General features: G+C 45.2%; 1 protein-coding gene across 1 annotated transcript; it reads right to left on the bottom strand.

Annotated features, from left to right (window-relative positions):
• Positions 1–294: 294 nt before the first annotated feature.
• On the bottom strand, positions 295–4757 carry LOC140917448 (olfactory receptor 52P1-like). The gene is made up of 3 exons (XM_073360371.1): positions 4635–4757; position 4324; positions 295–1364 (listed from the first exon to the last, which is right to left on the bottom strand). The coding sequence occupies exons 1-3, from the start codon at positions 4755–4757 to the stop codon at positions 295–297; spliced, it is 1194 nt and encodes a 397-aa protein (XP_073216472.1).
• Positions 4758–12309: the final 7552 nt, after the last annotated feature.

Raw genomic sequence — 12309 nt, 5'->3', positions numbered from 1 at the left:
CAACGGTATTACACAGACAGACAAAGGCTTTCCCCCCCTCCAGATTTGAAAGTACCTTGTCCCTCATTGGTCATTTTGGCTCAGGTGCCAGTGAGGTTACCTTAGCTTCTTAACCCTTTTCTGGTGAAAGGATTTTCCTTCTGCTAGGAGTACAACTCGTAAGAACTGCACAGTCAAGGAAGGTTGACTTTTTTTACAGATTGTTTGTGAGCATACTCTTCCTCCAAGCCAGGGGTAACTGGGGAACCATGGCGCTCACAGAACTTCTGGTCTTCCTCCCAAACTGCATCCCACTTAGTGCTGGTTCACATACTCTCTGACAATTTGACAGTTCCCTGATGGACACTGCAGGCCTGAGGAGATATCGTCTCTTGTGTCTGCAGAACTTCTGCAGGTGTATTTGACTACTTTGTCACGAAGCTCTTTCGTTTTGACCCCATAAATGATAGGGTTGAGCATGGGAGGGATGAGGAGATAGAGGTCAGCTAAGATGATATGAACATAGGGTGCGATGCCTTGACCAAAGTAGTGTGTAAGAATGGAGAAGAAGGTAGGGGTATAATATGTCAGCATCACACAGATGTGGGCTGTGCAAGTGTTAAGGGCTTTCTGGTGGGCTTTATGAGAGGAGATTCTGAGGACGGCCCTGATGATCAGACCATATGACAGGGCAATGAACGTCAGGTCAAACCCATTGATTACAAACATTAGCACATAACCATATATCCTGTTGACTCTGATGTCCCCACACACCATCTTCTCCAGAGCTATGTGCTCACATTGCGTGTGGGGGATAATGCGGTTGGCACAGAATGTCTGCTGACTCAGGAGCAGGGGCAGGGGCAGAATGAAGAGAACAGCTCTTATGAAACCTACAAGCCCTAGCTTAGCTATTTGTGCATTGCTGAGGATGGTGGCATATCTCAGAGGGTTACATATGGCAACGTAGCGATCGAAGGCCATTGTCACGAGGGTGGATGAGTGCATCACAGAAATCGTGTGGAGGAAGAACATCTGGGTGAGGCAGCCAGCCACAGTAATGCCTTTCAAATTGAACCAAAATATGCCCAGTGCCTTTGGCACAACAAAGGTAGGTGTGGCAATGTCTGTAAGTGCCAGCATGCAGAGCAGCAGGTACATCGGCTTCTGCAGAGTCTGTTCCTTACCTACAACAGACAGAAGCGTGACATTTCCCAACAGGCTGACAATGTAGAATGTAAAGAAAGGGATGGAAATCCAGATGTGGGCAGCCTCCAGGCCAGGGATGCCCGTTAGGATGAAAGTTGAAGCGTCAGAGTGGGTGAAGTTGAAAGGTGCCATGAAGCAGTTGATGCATCGATATGACTCAGAAATGCTCAAGGTGCCTGTAAAGGGAGAAAAGCACAGCAAGGGGGTTCTTATTTGTAAAAAATAATATGGTAAATATGTTATAGTTATGAACATTCTCGGAGTCTTCTTGAGTGAGGAGTGAAGAACTACCGACGATGTCACTCCCTACTTTCCATAGATCTAGAATACGGAGGGAACCGTTTGTTTCAAAACTTGGTTTCCAGACTCGTTTGTGGGAAGATTACAGACTCCCCAAAATGGAGTCCAGAGTTATGTGGCCTGGTCACATGGCCTTTTAGAGTCATAGCATCCACTACGTATAGTCTGTCTGAAGCATTCTCAGGGAGGCTCACCAGGTGGGAGATAAGTTTCTCTAAAGGCCTATTGTTTCCCCCAAAGTCTCATTGCCCTGAATAGGCCCTTCCCAACCATCTATCTAGACTGACATCAAGTTCCCTAGTGGGCGTTACTCACTTGTAACTACATTTGAAATACAGGGAAGTCATCAAAATTCAGAACTTTTGACCAAAATCATCAATACATACAAATAGGATAACCATATTCAGAAAGTCATAACTTTTCCAATAACATCTTACATGACCCATCTTGCATAAACTGTATCATAATTATGCTATAATCATATCATCATATCACAATGAACAATATGGGGTACATTGTTACAAAAATATCAAATGTTATTTCTACCAGTGAAATGCCTGAAGTTACAGAACAACAACAAATGGAAACAAAACTGAGTAAAACTTGTGACACCCAGATTGTAGTTCTGTGGCTTGCCATGGGAAAGAGACCCTGAAACTCCCCAAACACACTCTGAACTACGAAAGGTCCCAAAGTTGGCCTTGGCCCAACAAACACAAAGAAAAAAATAATTTCAACAGCACTGCCCACCTGTCCACCTACATGCTGCTTTGCAACCCTGTGATGTTCCCCTCTGGTGTTATCTGGACTGGTGATCTGGTTGGTCACCCCAGTCCTTAGCTTTGGTAGCCAGCCTTACCCTGCTCAGCTGTGAGAACCCCACTCCTGGGCTGTTCACGCTCAGTCTTTGACATGTAAACTGCTCTTTGGATTATGCAACCGAATGACACTAGCCAATATCTCCTTTCCCAGACACAACCTTACTCTTGCAGTGTGCAGGTGTGCCCGCAGGGCACTCCAAGCTTATGTGAGTTTGTCAGTTTAAGAAAGAAATGGAAATGCCCCAGGCTTGTTATCCCAAGGGGAGTCTCTTACACGCTTCAAACCAAACACACTGCTTCAGGTAGAATAAACAACAAATGTATTAAGTACAAAGATAGAATTTAAGTGATATTCACTGATAGGCAAAAAGTCAGAGTGGTTACCAAAAGAAAAGGAAATGTAAGCACACTGTCTAAACTCTCAATCCTATTAGACTGGGCAACATCTAGATTAAGGATTTTTCTCACCCCACTGGATATTGCAGTCCTTAATATACAAGTTTCCTGTGTAAACCTGGGCCAATCTCCCCTGTTGGAGTCTTGTCTTCTTCTCAGTGGGGGCAGGAGAAGGGCCCAGTATGTGTCCGCTCTGTCTGTTTTATAGCCTCAATCCATGTGCTTGGGGGGCACAAGTCCAGCCATGTCTGGGGGGCATTGCTGAGTCTCTCCAAGCAAGGTTGAGCAATTCCCTCTGTGGAGCTTCGTGCACGTGAGTCATTGCATTGGAGCTCCCTTGCTGGACAAGGGCTCTTGATCGGTTGTTTGACACCCTGCCTGGGGATTGGTCATTTCCTTGCTGTTGCCCCTGGAGAGCTAATATCTAACTTATTCCCCAATTTACAGCATGTTTTAGTGACCACCATACAACACCATAATCATAACTCCATATTCATTAATGATATACATGTATGGATAGAGGCATGATTTCAACAGATCATAACCTTTCCCTGATACCTTACAAGGCATGTTTTCTATGTAAAATGATGTTTATATGAAAATGAGGACTATGGCGGTTACAGGATGCTCCCCGGTGATAGAGAATGTCTCACCTACCTACTTAGTTTGCTACATGAGGGTTAGCCACCGACTAGCTCAAAGGCAGGGTGTGTTATCGCTCTCTTGGCACCCAGCCTTCAAGGCCATGAGGCGGTGTCATAAATATAAAGTGAAGGGGAAAACTCCTCTCACCTGTAAAGGGTTAAGAAGCTAAAGGTAACCTCGCTGGCACCTGACCAAAATGACCAATGAGGAGACAAGATACTTTCAAAAGCTGGGAGGAGGGAGAGGAACAAAGGGTCTCAGTCTGTCTATATGCTGGGTCTTTGCCAGGGATAGACCAGGAATGGAGTCTTAGAACTTTTAGTAAGTAATCTAGCTAGGTACGTATTAGATTATGATTTCTTTAAATGGCTGAGAAAAGAATTGTGCTGAATAGAATAACTATTCCTGTCTGTGTATCTTTTTTGTAACTTAAGGTTTTGCCTAGAGGGGTTCCCTATGTTTTGAATCTAATTACCCTGTAAGGTATCTACCATCCTGATTTTACAGAGGTGATTTCTTTCCTTCTATTTACTTCTATTTTTATTAAAAGTCTCCTTGTAAGAAAACTGAATATTTTTCCATTGTTCTCAGATCCAAGGGTTTGGGTCTCTGGTCACCTATACAACTTGGTGAGGCTTTTTAACCAACATTTCCCAGGAAAGGGGGGGTGCAAGTGTTGGGAGGATTGCTCATTGTTCTTAAGATCCAAGGGTCTGGGTCTGTAGTCACCTAGGCAAATTGGTGAGGCTTTTTACCAAACCTTGTCCAGGAAGTGGGGTGCAAGGTTTTGGGAAGTATTTTGGGGGGAAAGACATTTCCAAACAGCTCTTCTCCAGTAACCAGTATTTGTTTGGTTGTGGTAGCAGCCAATCCAAGGACAAAGGGTGGAATATTTTGTACCTTGGGGAAGTTTTGACCTAAGCTGGTAAAGATAAGCTTAGGAGGTTTTTCATGCAGGTCCCCACATCTGTACCCTAGCGTTCAGAGTGGGGAAGGAACCTTGACAGGTGGTGTGCCTCAGTTTCCCCATTCAGACACTGCAAACCAGGTTTCTATGCTATGATCAGATTTAAATCTGTTTGCAGCTATTAACTATGAACTAGACTTACCATAAGGTAATTTAATTAATTTATTTGTGTCTCTGGAATTTTGGTGCCTCAGGGTCTGGGAAGATAGTTTTTCAGGGGGATCCTGCACATTGGCTGGCTCTTTGCCACCTTTCCCTAGAGGATGGTGATCTGAGCTCCCTGGGCTGGCTGTGTTTACCCTTTGATCAGACACAACTTTTTCCCAGCAGCTTTCCCACGACTCACTAGCATGGGGGAAGACACCCCCTTCTCTGTCAGTTGGGGCATTTGTATTCTCACAAACTACCACCTGGCAACTTCCTGGTCTCAATTCTTCCATTATCACAGGCATTGGAGCTGCAACTAGATGTAAAGAGACACAGATATTTTCCAAAAAAAGTATCAGAAATAGCGTCCTGAAAAACTGGGACCTGGATTGGGGTACCCTCAGTCACCCCTTCCTCTGTCCCTGAGAAGTAAGCTGTGGGACTGCTCCCCTCCAGGAAGCCAGTTACACAGTTCCCTCTCAAAACCTGGGTCACCGGCTGTCAGGGTTCCCTCCCCACCCTGAGCTCTGGGGTACAGATGTGGGGTCCCGCATGAAACACCCCCTAAGCGTATTTCTACCAGCATAGGTGAAAAATTCCCCAAAGGCACAAATCATTTCCTTGTCCTTGGATGGTATTGCTACCACCACCAAGTGATTTAGACAAAAATCCAGGAAAAAAGGGACACTTTGAGCCCTTGTTTCCCCAAAATATTCCCTGGAAACCCCTTCACCCCTTTCCTGGGGAGGCTTGAGAAAAATATACTAGCCAATTGGTTACAAAGTGAGCACAGAGCAAACCCCTGGCTTTTTAGGACCCTGAAAATCAATCAGGTTCTTAAAAGGAGAACTTTTTTTTTTTTTTTTTTTTTTTTAAGTAAAAGAATCACACCTGGAAAATCAGGATGGAAGGTAACTTTACAGAGTAAATAAAAAAGTAAAACACAGAGGATTCCCGACTGGGCTCAGCTTCAAAGTTACAAAAAACAAGAATAAAACTCCCTCTTAGCATATGGAAAATTCACAATCTAAAACAAAAGATAGCAAAGGTATTTCCCTGCCTTTACTTACAATTTCTGTAATTGTAATGTATCATTTCAGGTATCTTTTCAGGAGATGATTTACCAGCTTGGTCTCTGTCTCTCTCTGTGTCCAGAGAGGGGACACACAAAGAGAGCACAGATAAAAACTCTTCCCCCCACCCCAGATTTGAAAGTATCTTCTTCCCTTATTGGTCCAGTTGGCCAGGTGCCAACCAGGTTATCTGACCTTCTTAACCCCTTACAGGTAAAGGGACTCTGTACCTCTGGACAGGAGGGATTTTATGTTACCGCATACATCAAGGTTGTGACCCTTCCCTTTATATTTATGACATAGTCTGTGTACCTGGGTTCCCAGATGCTGATGCAGCCTTCCTTCTAGTGTCCTCGGCATTATGCCCCAAGTGACGAGTGGGGAGACATTCCTCTACCCCCACTATTCCTTCCCCAGTTTCCTCCTCTGGGCCCCCTCCTAAGACACATTTCTGTGTGCTCCATAGGAAGTGATCTTTCTTTTGTTCAGCTGCAAAACTCTGCCAGTTAACAGCTGAGACAGTTTCCTTACTCACTGACAACATCTCCCCTGCCTCTGTGCCTGAGGGCATGTTGCCTAGTCTCAGCCCCCTCCCATACTTGGAAGCATCCTGCTTCCCTGTGTTACAGAGTGACAGGCATCCTCACTCACCTCAGTGGTTTCTGAGATTCCCTGCCCCTTCTCTAGGCTCTCCTCTGGGACACATTTCTCTATGCTCCCTAGACTTTGTCTCTGGTTCAGCTGTGACCTGCTGGAAGCTAACAACCTGGACAGTTCTCTTCCTGGAAGGTATTACACCCCATCCCTTCCTGATGTGATGTTTCCTCCAGCTTGAGTGCAGGAGTTGTTCTAAACCACCCTCCCGCCTAGAAGCATGTGGCTTCCCCCTGTTGCAGAAGAATCAAGGAGACTCTCTCCCATTCTATCAGCAGTTCCTGAGAACTTACCCTTTCCTTCACTGGTCCCAGGATAAAACTCACTCCTGCGGCAGGCAAATACTTTAAGCTGAGCTGCACAGAAAAAACATGAGCACGGAGCAGGTCGACGAAGAGGTGTTCCATTACTCCACAGTCCAAACACTTTCCAGACCTTCCCACACCACAAGGATTTTACCTAGTGGTATAAGGAATCTGCTTTCGCCCACCCTCACAATCTCTGCCGTGTGGCCAGGTAGCACCCTGGGCTTTGGGACCACATTCCGCTGAACCAGAGAGATATGAGCTCCTGTATCCCTCTGCCTCAAGTACTCCATCCATTTGGAGAGCGTCAACATGCTCCATGTCTGGTTCTGCAGAGGCTAATCTCCTAAAACCAATATGATTGGTTTCAGTTGCTTGGGGAGTTTCTGGGGTGAGGACAGCAGAACTAACATGAACTATTGGTTGCCTGCTTCCTCCTAGCACAGGCCATTTATTCCTCAAGTGATCAGTGGAATTACACTGACAGCACCTTTTGAGCTCTTCTGCTTTTACAGGAGATTTGGGATGGGGGTTAGAGGAATGTTTTTGGCTAAGAGAATGTTTAGGCTCCCATCCCCCTACTGTCTTCCCAGGGGCAAAATGGGACACTCCCTTCCCACCAGTTGTCAACCCCTCTTTCTGTGGCCTGCCCTCAATAGACACCTGAGTCTAATCGAAGTCATCAGCTAAAAAAGCCATCTCAGCCCCAGACTTTACATCTTTGTCCCACAGACACTGCTTTACTTCAGCCGTACTTAGTAAATGCTCTTGAGCAACAAGTCCAAGTATTTCTTCAAAACTTGCCACCTCTTTACCCCTCACCCATTTTCTCATCCTCTCCAGAAACAGAGATGTGGGGGCTCAGAGGGAGCAGACTCCTCTCCCCCCTTGAAAAAATGTTATCCTATTTGTTTTGAAGGTTTAAGCCTGTGAGTTTGAGATATCAGCAACTTTTCTGTCAGTTCTTCTTGGGTCCTAAGAAGCTCACCCATCCTTAGAGGCCACAGGAGAGCTCCACATGAAGTCACTGGAGACTCAGTGCTGATTTAAATCAGGGCATTTATTTAAGTCACTACATGTGGATTTAGGGGGAACTCCTGGATCTGTTGGTAATTTGGCCTTTGATCTCAAAGGGGACCAGATTCACCCTGAGTGTTTAACTTTTGGCTCCCGGCTGTGAAAATCACGGCTTTGGGTCCTGCTGCAGAATGTGCGATTCTGTTAGGGTGCTGAAAGAGCCTGAGGGGAAACCCCCAGTTCATGGGCTGCTCTGAGATCGGGAATGAAAGCTGGGAATTTCAAAACACAGGGGCCCTGATTTTGCTCTCAGAGAGGACAGTGTCAATCTGGAGTGACCCAGTGAAGACAGAATGTGAAAGCAGAATATAGCAAGTGTGTGGCCCATTCTCGTTGTGAACTCTCTGGTTCACAGGTACCCACTGCAGAGGCTTTGGCTGCATTTCCTAACAGGGCAGTGACATTGCTGAACTGGAAAACTTGAGCGAACCAGAGGAAAAACCACACAGCACAAAAAAAAAAAAAAAAAAAAAAAAGGAAGTTACTGAGACAGATAGAAGGAAACAGTAAGAGAAAAGGAACTAAATTTAAAACACAATATTTGTCTAAACTCTTTCCAATACATTTATAGTTCCAATTTGACAAGGTAAATCCCTTGGTGTTTCCGAGAGTACTAAAAACTCAGCACTAACCTTAATGCAGAAACAGGCAAGTCACCGCAATCCTGCTCAGCAGAGAAAGGAAATCTCCTTATGGCTACTGCAAGGCAGAGGCTTGAGAATCAGTGTGTGAATGTCACATGGCTGACACTTCACATGCTGCACAGCGACCTTTATGATCCCCCTGAACACTCCCCGCGAACTGTCAGGTTGCCCAGGACTCCCATAGAATTCCCTGGACTCTGTGAGCAGCGGGAAAAGCAGAAAATAGACCGTAGAGAACTTCAGCCTAAGAGCCCCCCTGGGAGTGAAGAAATGATCTGCCAATAACAGGGGCTCAGATTTACAGAGCAAAATGCAGTTTGCGAACAGTTCAGTGCAGCACATGGTGATAGATTTCTTTCCTGTGTGTAGTGCACTTCCACCTGCACTCACTGGGAACGCTGCCACAAGATTGGGGGCCAAAAACACATTTCACTTGATGGTAGCATTGTACCACTGCACAGCACCCATGCAGCTGTAATAGCCATTCCCTTCGCCTCTGAAAAATCAGTGCCACCCTGTCGCAGGCAAATTACATGATCCTGAATTAATGCAAGCTGAAATGCGTGTAAAAGGCTTTCTTCTCATAGGATTCTGACATCAATGGTAGTTGCCAGTGGCCCTTGGGAGGTGCTAACTTGTTTTATGTCTGACAGCTACCAACTGTTTGAATGGTTAATCTACTCTCTGCATCAGGGAGGCATCACATTTCACTTCTTTGTTGACCTTTCACAGATTGGTGTAGAAATGGGTTATGATATCCTGGGTCAGAGCTAGTCCAACGGGACTTCTCCACTGACTGCGTGATTACTTCCTCTCTTCCCGTGCTAAAATGACCGTGCTTCGGTGAGAACATGGGTGAGAACATGGTGGTACAGGAATCAAAGAACTGCTACATGTGGCTCTCCTGTTTGGGCTACTGTCCCTAGCCCCATACTTGCGTCATAGATGCCTTGCGGCCAAATTTGAGGTCCAGAGGGTATAAGACGGATGGGTTGTCACCCCTGGGGTGCAGTCTGGGAGCCATGAGAAATGCTGCACACCTCTAACCACTCAACTCGGCTGGCCCTGTTTCACACTGCTTTGCTGGTGATTCAGTCTCTCCAGACCCTGTGATCACCAACACTAGAGCAGATGGTGCCACACACTGAAACAGAGCTACCTGAGAGTTTAGCGAACTTCCTAAGTATAAACAGCAGACCCCAGCCGATTTCTCCGTTTTGTTTCCAATTTTTGTTGAAAGTTATATACATAACTTCAGACATTTCACTGGTGGAAAGAACCACCGATCTTTGCACCTCAGCTGCTTCAATCTCCCACCATATCCTGGACCCGCTGTCTGAACTCTCCTTCCCCATCCCAGGCTGCCTTGCTTCCAACATCATGCTGGTTGCCAGTGTCATCTCCATACACCTCAGTCACCTGTGGATTCCACAACCTCCGAGCTGCCTCACGCTCCCCACAACTCTTCTTCTGCAGGGGGTGAGATGACTCCCATCAAACCGGCTCCCTTGGCAGGGAGGAGTGACATACTGGTCAGAAATCTACACACAGGTCGCAAATGCTGAGGAACCTATGCTGCTTCTCTTATTACACTGATACACAGTACATGGTGCTTCAAGGACTGCTGCTCAGGAAAAACTCACAGGCTGAGAATTATGCACATTATATAATGAGAGCGGGCAACTCTGGGACATGTGAGGGCCTAGATCAATACAGCTGCCACATGCAGGAACCACTGGTAGCTGACTGACACAGTGGGCCAGTGTGAGACAGATGTTAAACCCAGGATGCTCTGGGACGATTTGCTAGCCAGCTCTGTTAGTTATGAATGGTGAGGGTTGTACATTCATCCTTAGTGCAAAGATTTTATGGGATGTGTGAAGGTTCCTTCCACACTCTGAACTCTAGGATACACATGTGGGGACCTGCATGAAAACCTCCTAAGCTTACTTTTACCAGCTTAGATTAAAACTTCCCCAAGGTACAAAATTATTTTGTAAAAGTTATTAATTTTCTCACCTAAAACTTTTTTGCATGCAGCGCCTTATGGGATCCCTCAGGTTCATGAAATACACACAGAGTGCACATTTTCCAAGGCAGAGCTGTCACCTGAGAATTATGGTTAAATTCAACATACTCATGAATAGAAAATTGTTCTAATGCTGAATTAACTCACACCATTTAAAATGTACACTTTATTTCCAGTCAGAAATTCTTTAACTCCAATTTCCAGATATTGGATTGTGTTACACCTCTCAGAGTAACAGCCATGTTAGTCTGTCTCCGCAAAAAGAAAAGGAGGACTGTGGCATCTTAGAGACTAACAAACTCATTTGAGCATAAGCTTTTGTGAGCTACAGCTCCCTTCATCGCAAAAGCTTATAGCAAAAGCTTATGCTCAAATGAATTTGTTAGTCTCTGAGGTGTCACAAGTCCTCCTTTTCTTTTTGCTGTTACACTTCAGTATGCTAGCCTGAAAAGCCTATTATTCAATACTAGTTCACAGTGTATATCGTTTCCAACAATTATCAAGTCACCCCTTAACCATCTTGATTAAACTAAACAGATTCAAATCTTTGAATCTATCACAACAAGGCATGTTTTCTAATTTGTACTAATTCTTGTGACCCCTCTCTGAAAACTCTTCCGTAGATAAACATCCAGTTTTAACTGGGGACAGCACAACTAGACAGAGGATTCAAGAAGCAGCCACACCAGTGCCAAATACAAAGGTAAAATAACTTCTCTAACTCTCCTTGAGATTCCAGTTTTTACCATCCAAGGACCACATTGGCTCTTTCGGCCACAAGGCCACACTGGAAATTTATGTTTAGCTAATTATTCCTTCTTACAGATTGCTCTGAATCAGTGACCTGTCTTCTTTATTATTTACAATCCCCCAATTTTTTGTCATCTGCAAACGTCATTGAGATTCAGGCATGAGAAGGGTTAGCAGCTGAGTTGCTGACACATGTTTCTTCTTACATTTGTCTGTTAACATTTGTACCTTATGCCTCAGACAAAGCTGGGTGCCTGCAAGAAAGTGTCTCACCAAAAGAAACAAGGAAGGTGTCAGGCTTCCCTCCCCACTCTGAATTCTTAGGTACAGTTGTGGGGACCAGCATGAAAGCCCCCCTAAGCTTATTTTAGATTAAAACCCGGTACGCTGCCAATACCAAGCAATTTAACAAAGAATCAGGGAAGATCCCACTTGGAGACGTCTTTCCCCAAAATATCCCCCCAAGCCCTTACACCCCCTTTCCGGGGAGGCTTGAGAATAAACAAGATGAGCACAAACCAGCCTTGATTTTTAAGACCCAAAAAAACCCATCAGATTCTTAAAAAACAGAACTTTATTAGAAGAACGAAAACAGATAAGAGAACAACTCTGTAAAATCAGAATGGAAAATAATCTCACAGACAGTCAGATTCAAAACATAGAGAATCCCTCTATGCAAAACCTTAAGTTACAAAAAGACACAAAAACAGGAATATAATTCCTCCAGCACAGCGAATTTCACAAGCCAAAACAAAGAAAACCTAAGCCTTGGAAACAAGCAAGGAGAACTGGAGGTCCTGGTGATGTCAAGGAACTATGACGTGATTGGAATAACAGAGACTTGGTGGGATAACTCACATGACTGGAGTACTGTCATGGACGGTTATAAACTGTTCAGGAAGGACAGGCAGGGCAGAAAAGGTGGGGGAGAAGCACTGTATGTAAGGGAGCAGTATGACTGCTCAGAGCTCCGGTACGAAACTGGAGAAAAACCTGAGTGTCTCTGGATTAAGTTTAGAAGTGTGTGCAACAAGAGTGATGTAGTGGTGGGAGTCTGCTATAGACCACCGGACCAGGGGGATGAGGTAGATGAGGCTTTCTTCCAGCAGTTCACGGAAGCTACTAGATCGCATGCCCCGATTCTCATGGGTGACTTTAATTTTCCTGATATCTGCTGGGAGAGCAATACAGCGGTGCATAGACAATCCAGGAAGTTTTTGGAAAGCGTAGGGGACAATTTCCTGGCGCAAGTGCTACAGGAGCCAACTAGTGGGGGGCGCTTTTCTTGACCTGCTGCTCACAAACCGGGTAGA

This window comes from Lepidochelys kempii, chromosome 1 (genome assembly GCF_965140265.1).
Source record: "Lepidochelys kempii isolate rLepKem1 chromosome 1, rLepKem1.hap2, whole genome shotgun sequence".
Taxonomy (NCBI): domain Eukaryota; kingdom Metazoa; phylum Chordata; order Testudines; family Cheloniidae; genus Lepidochelys; species Lepidochelys kempii.
This window is presented reverse-complemented; position numbering and strand designations above follow the sequence as displayed.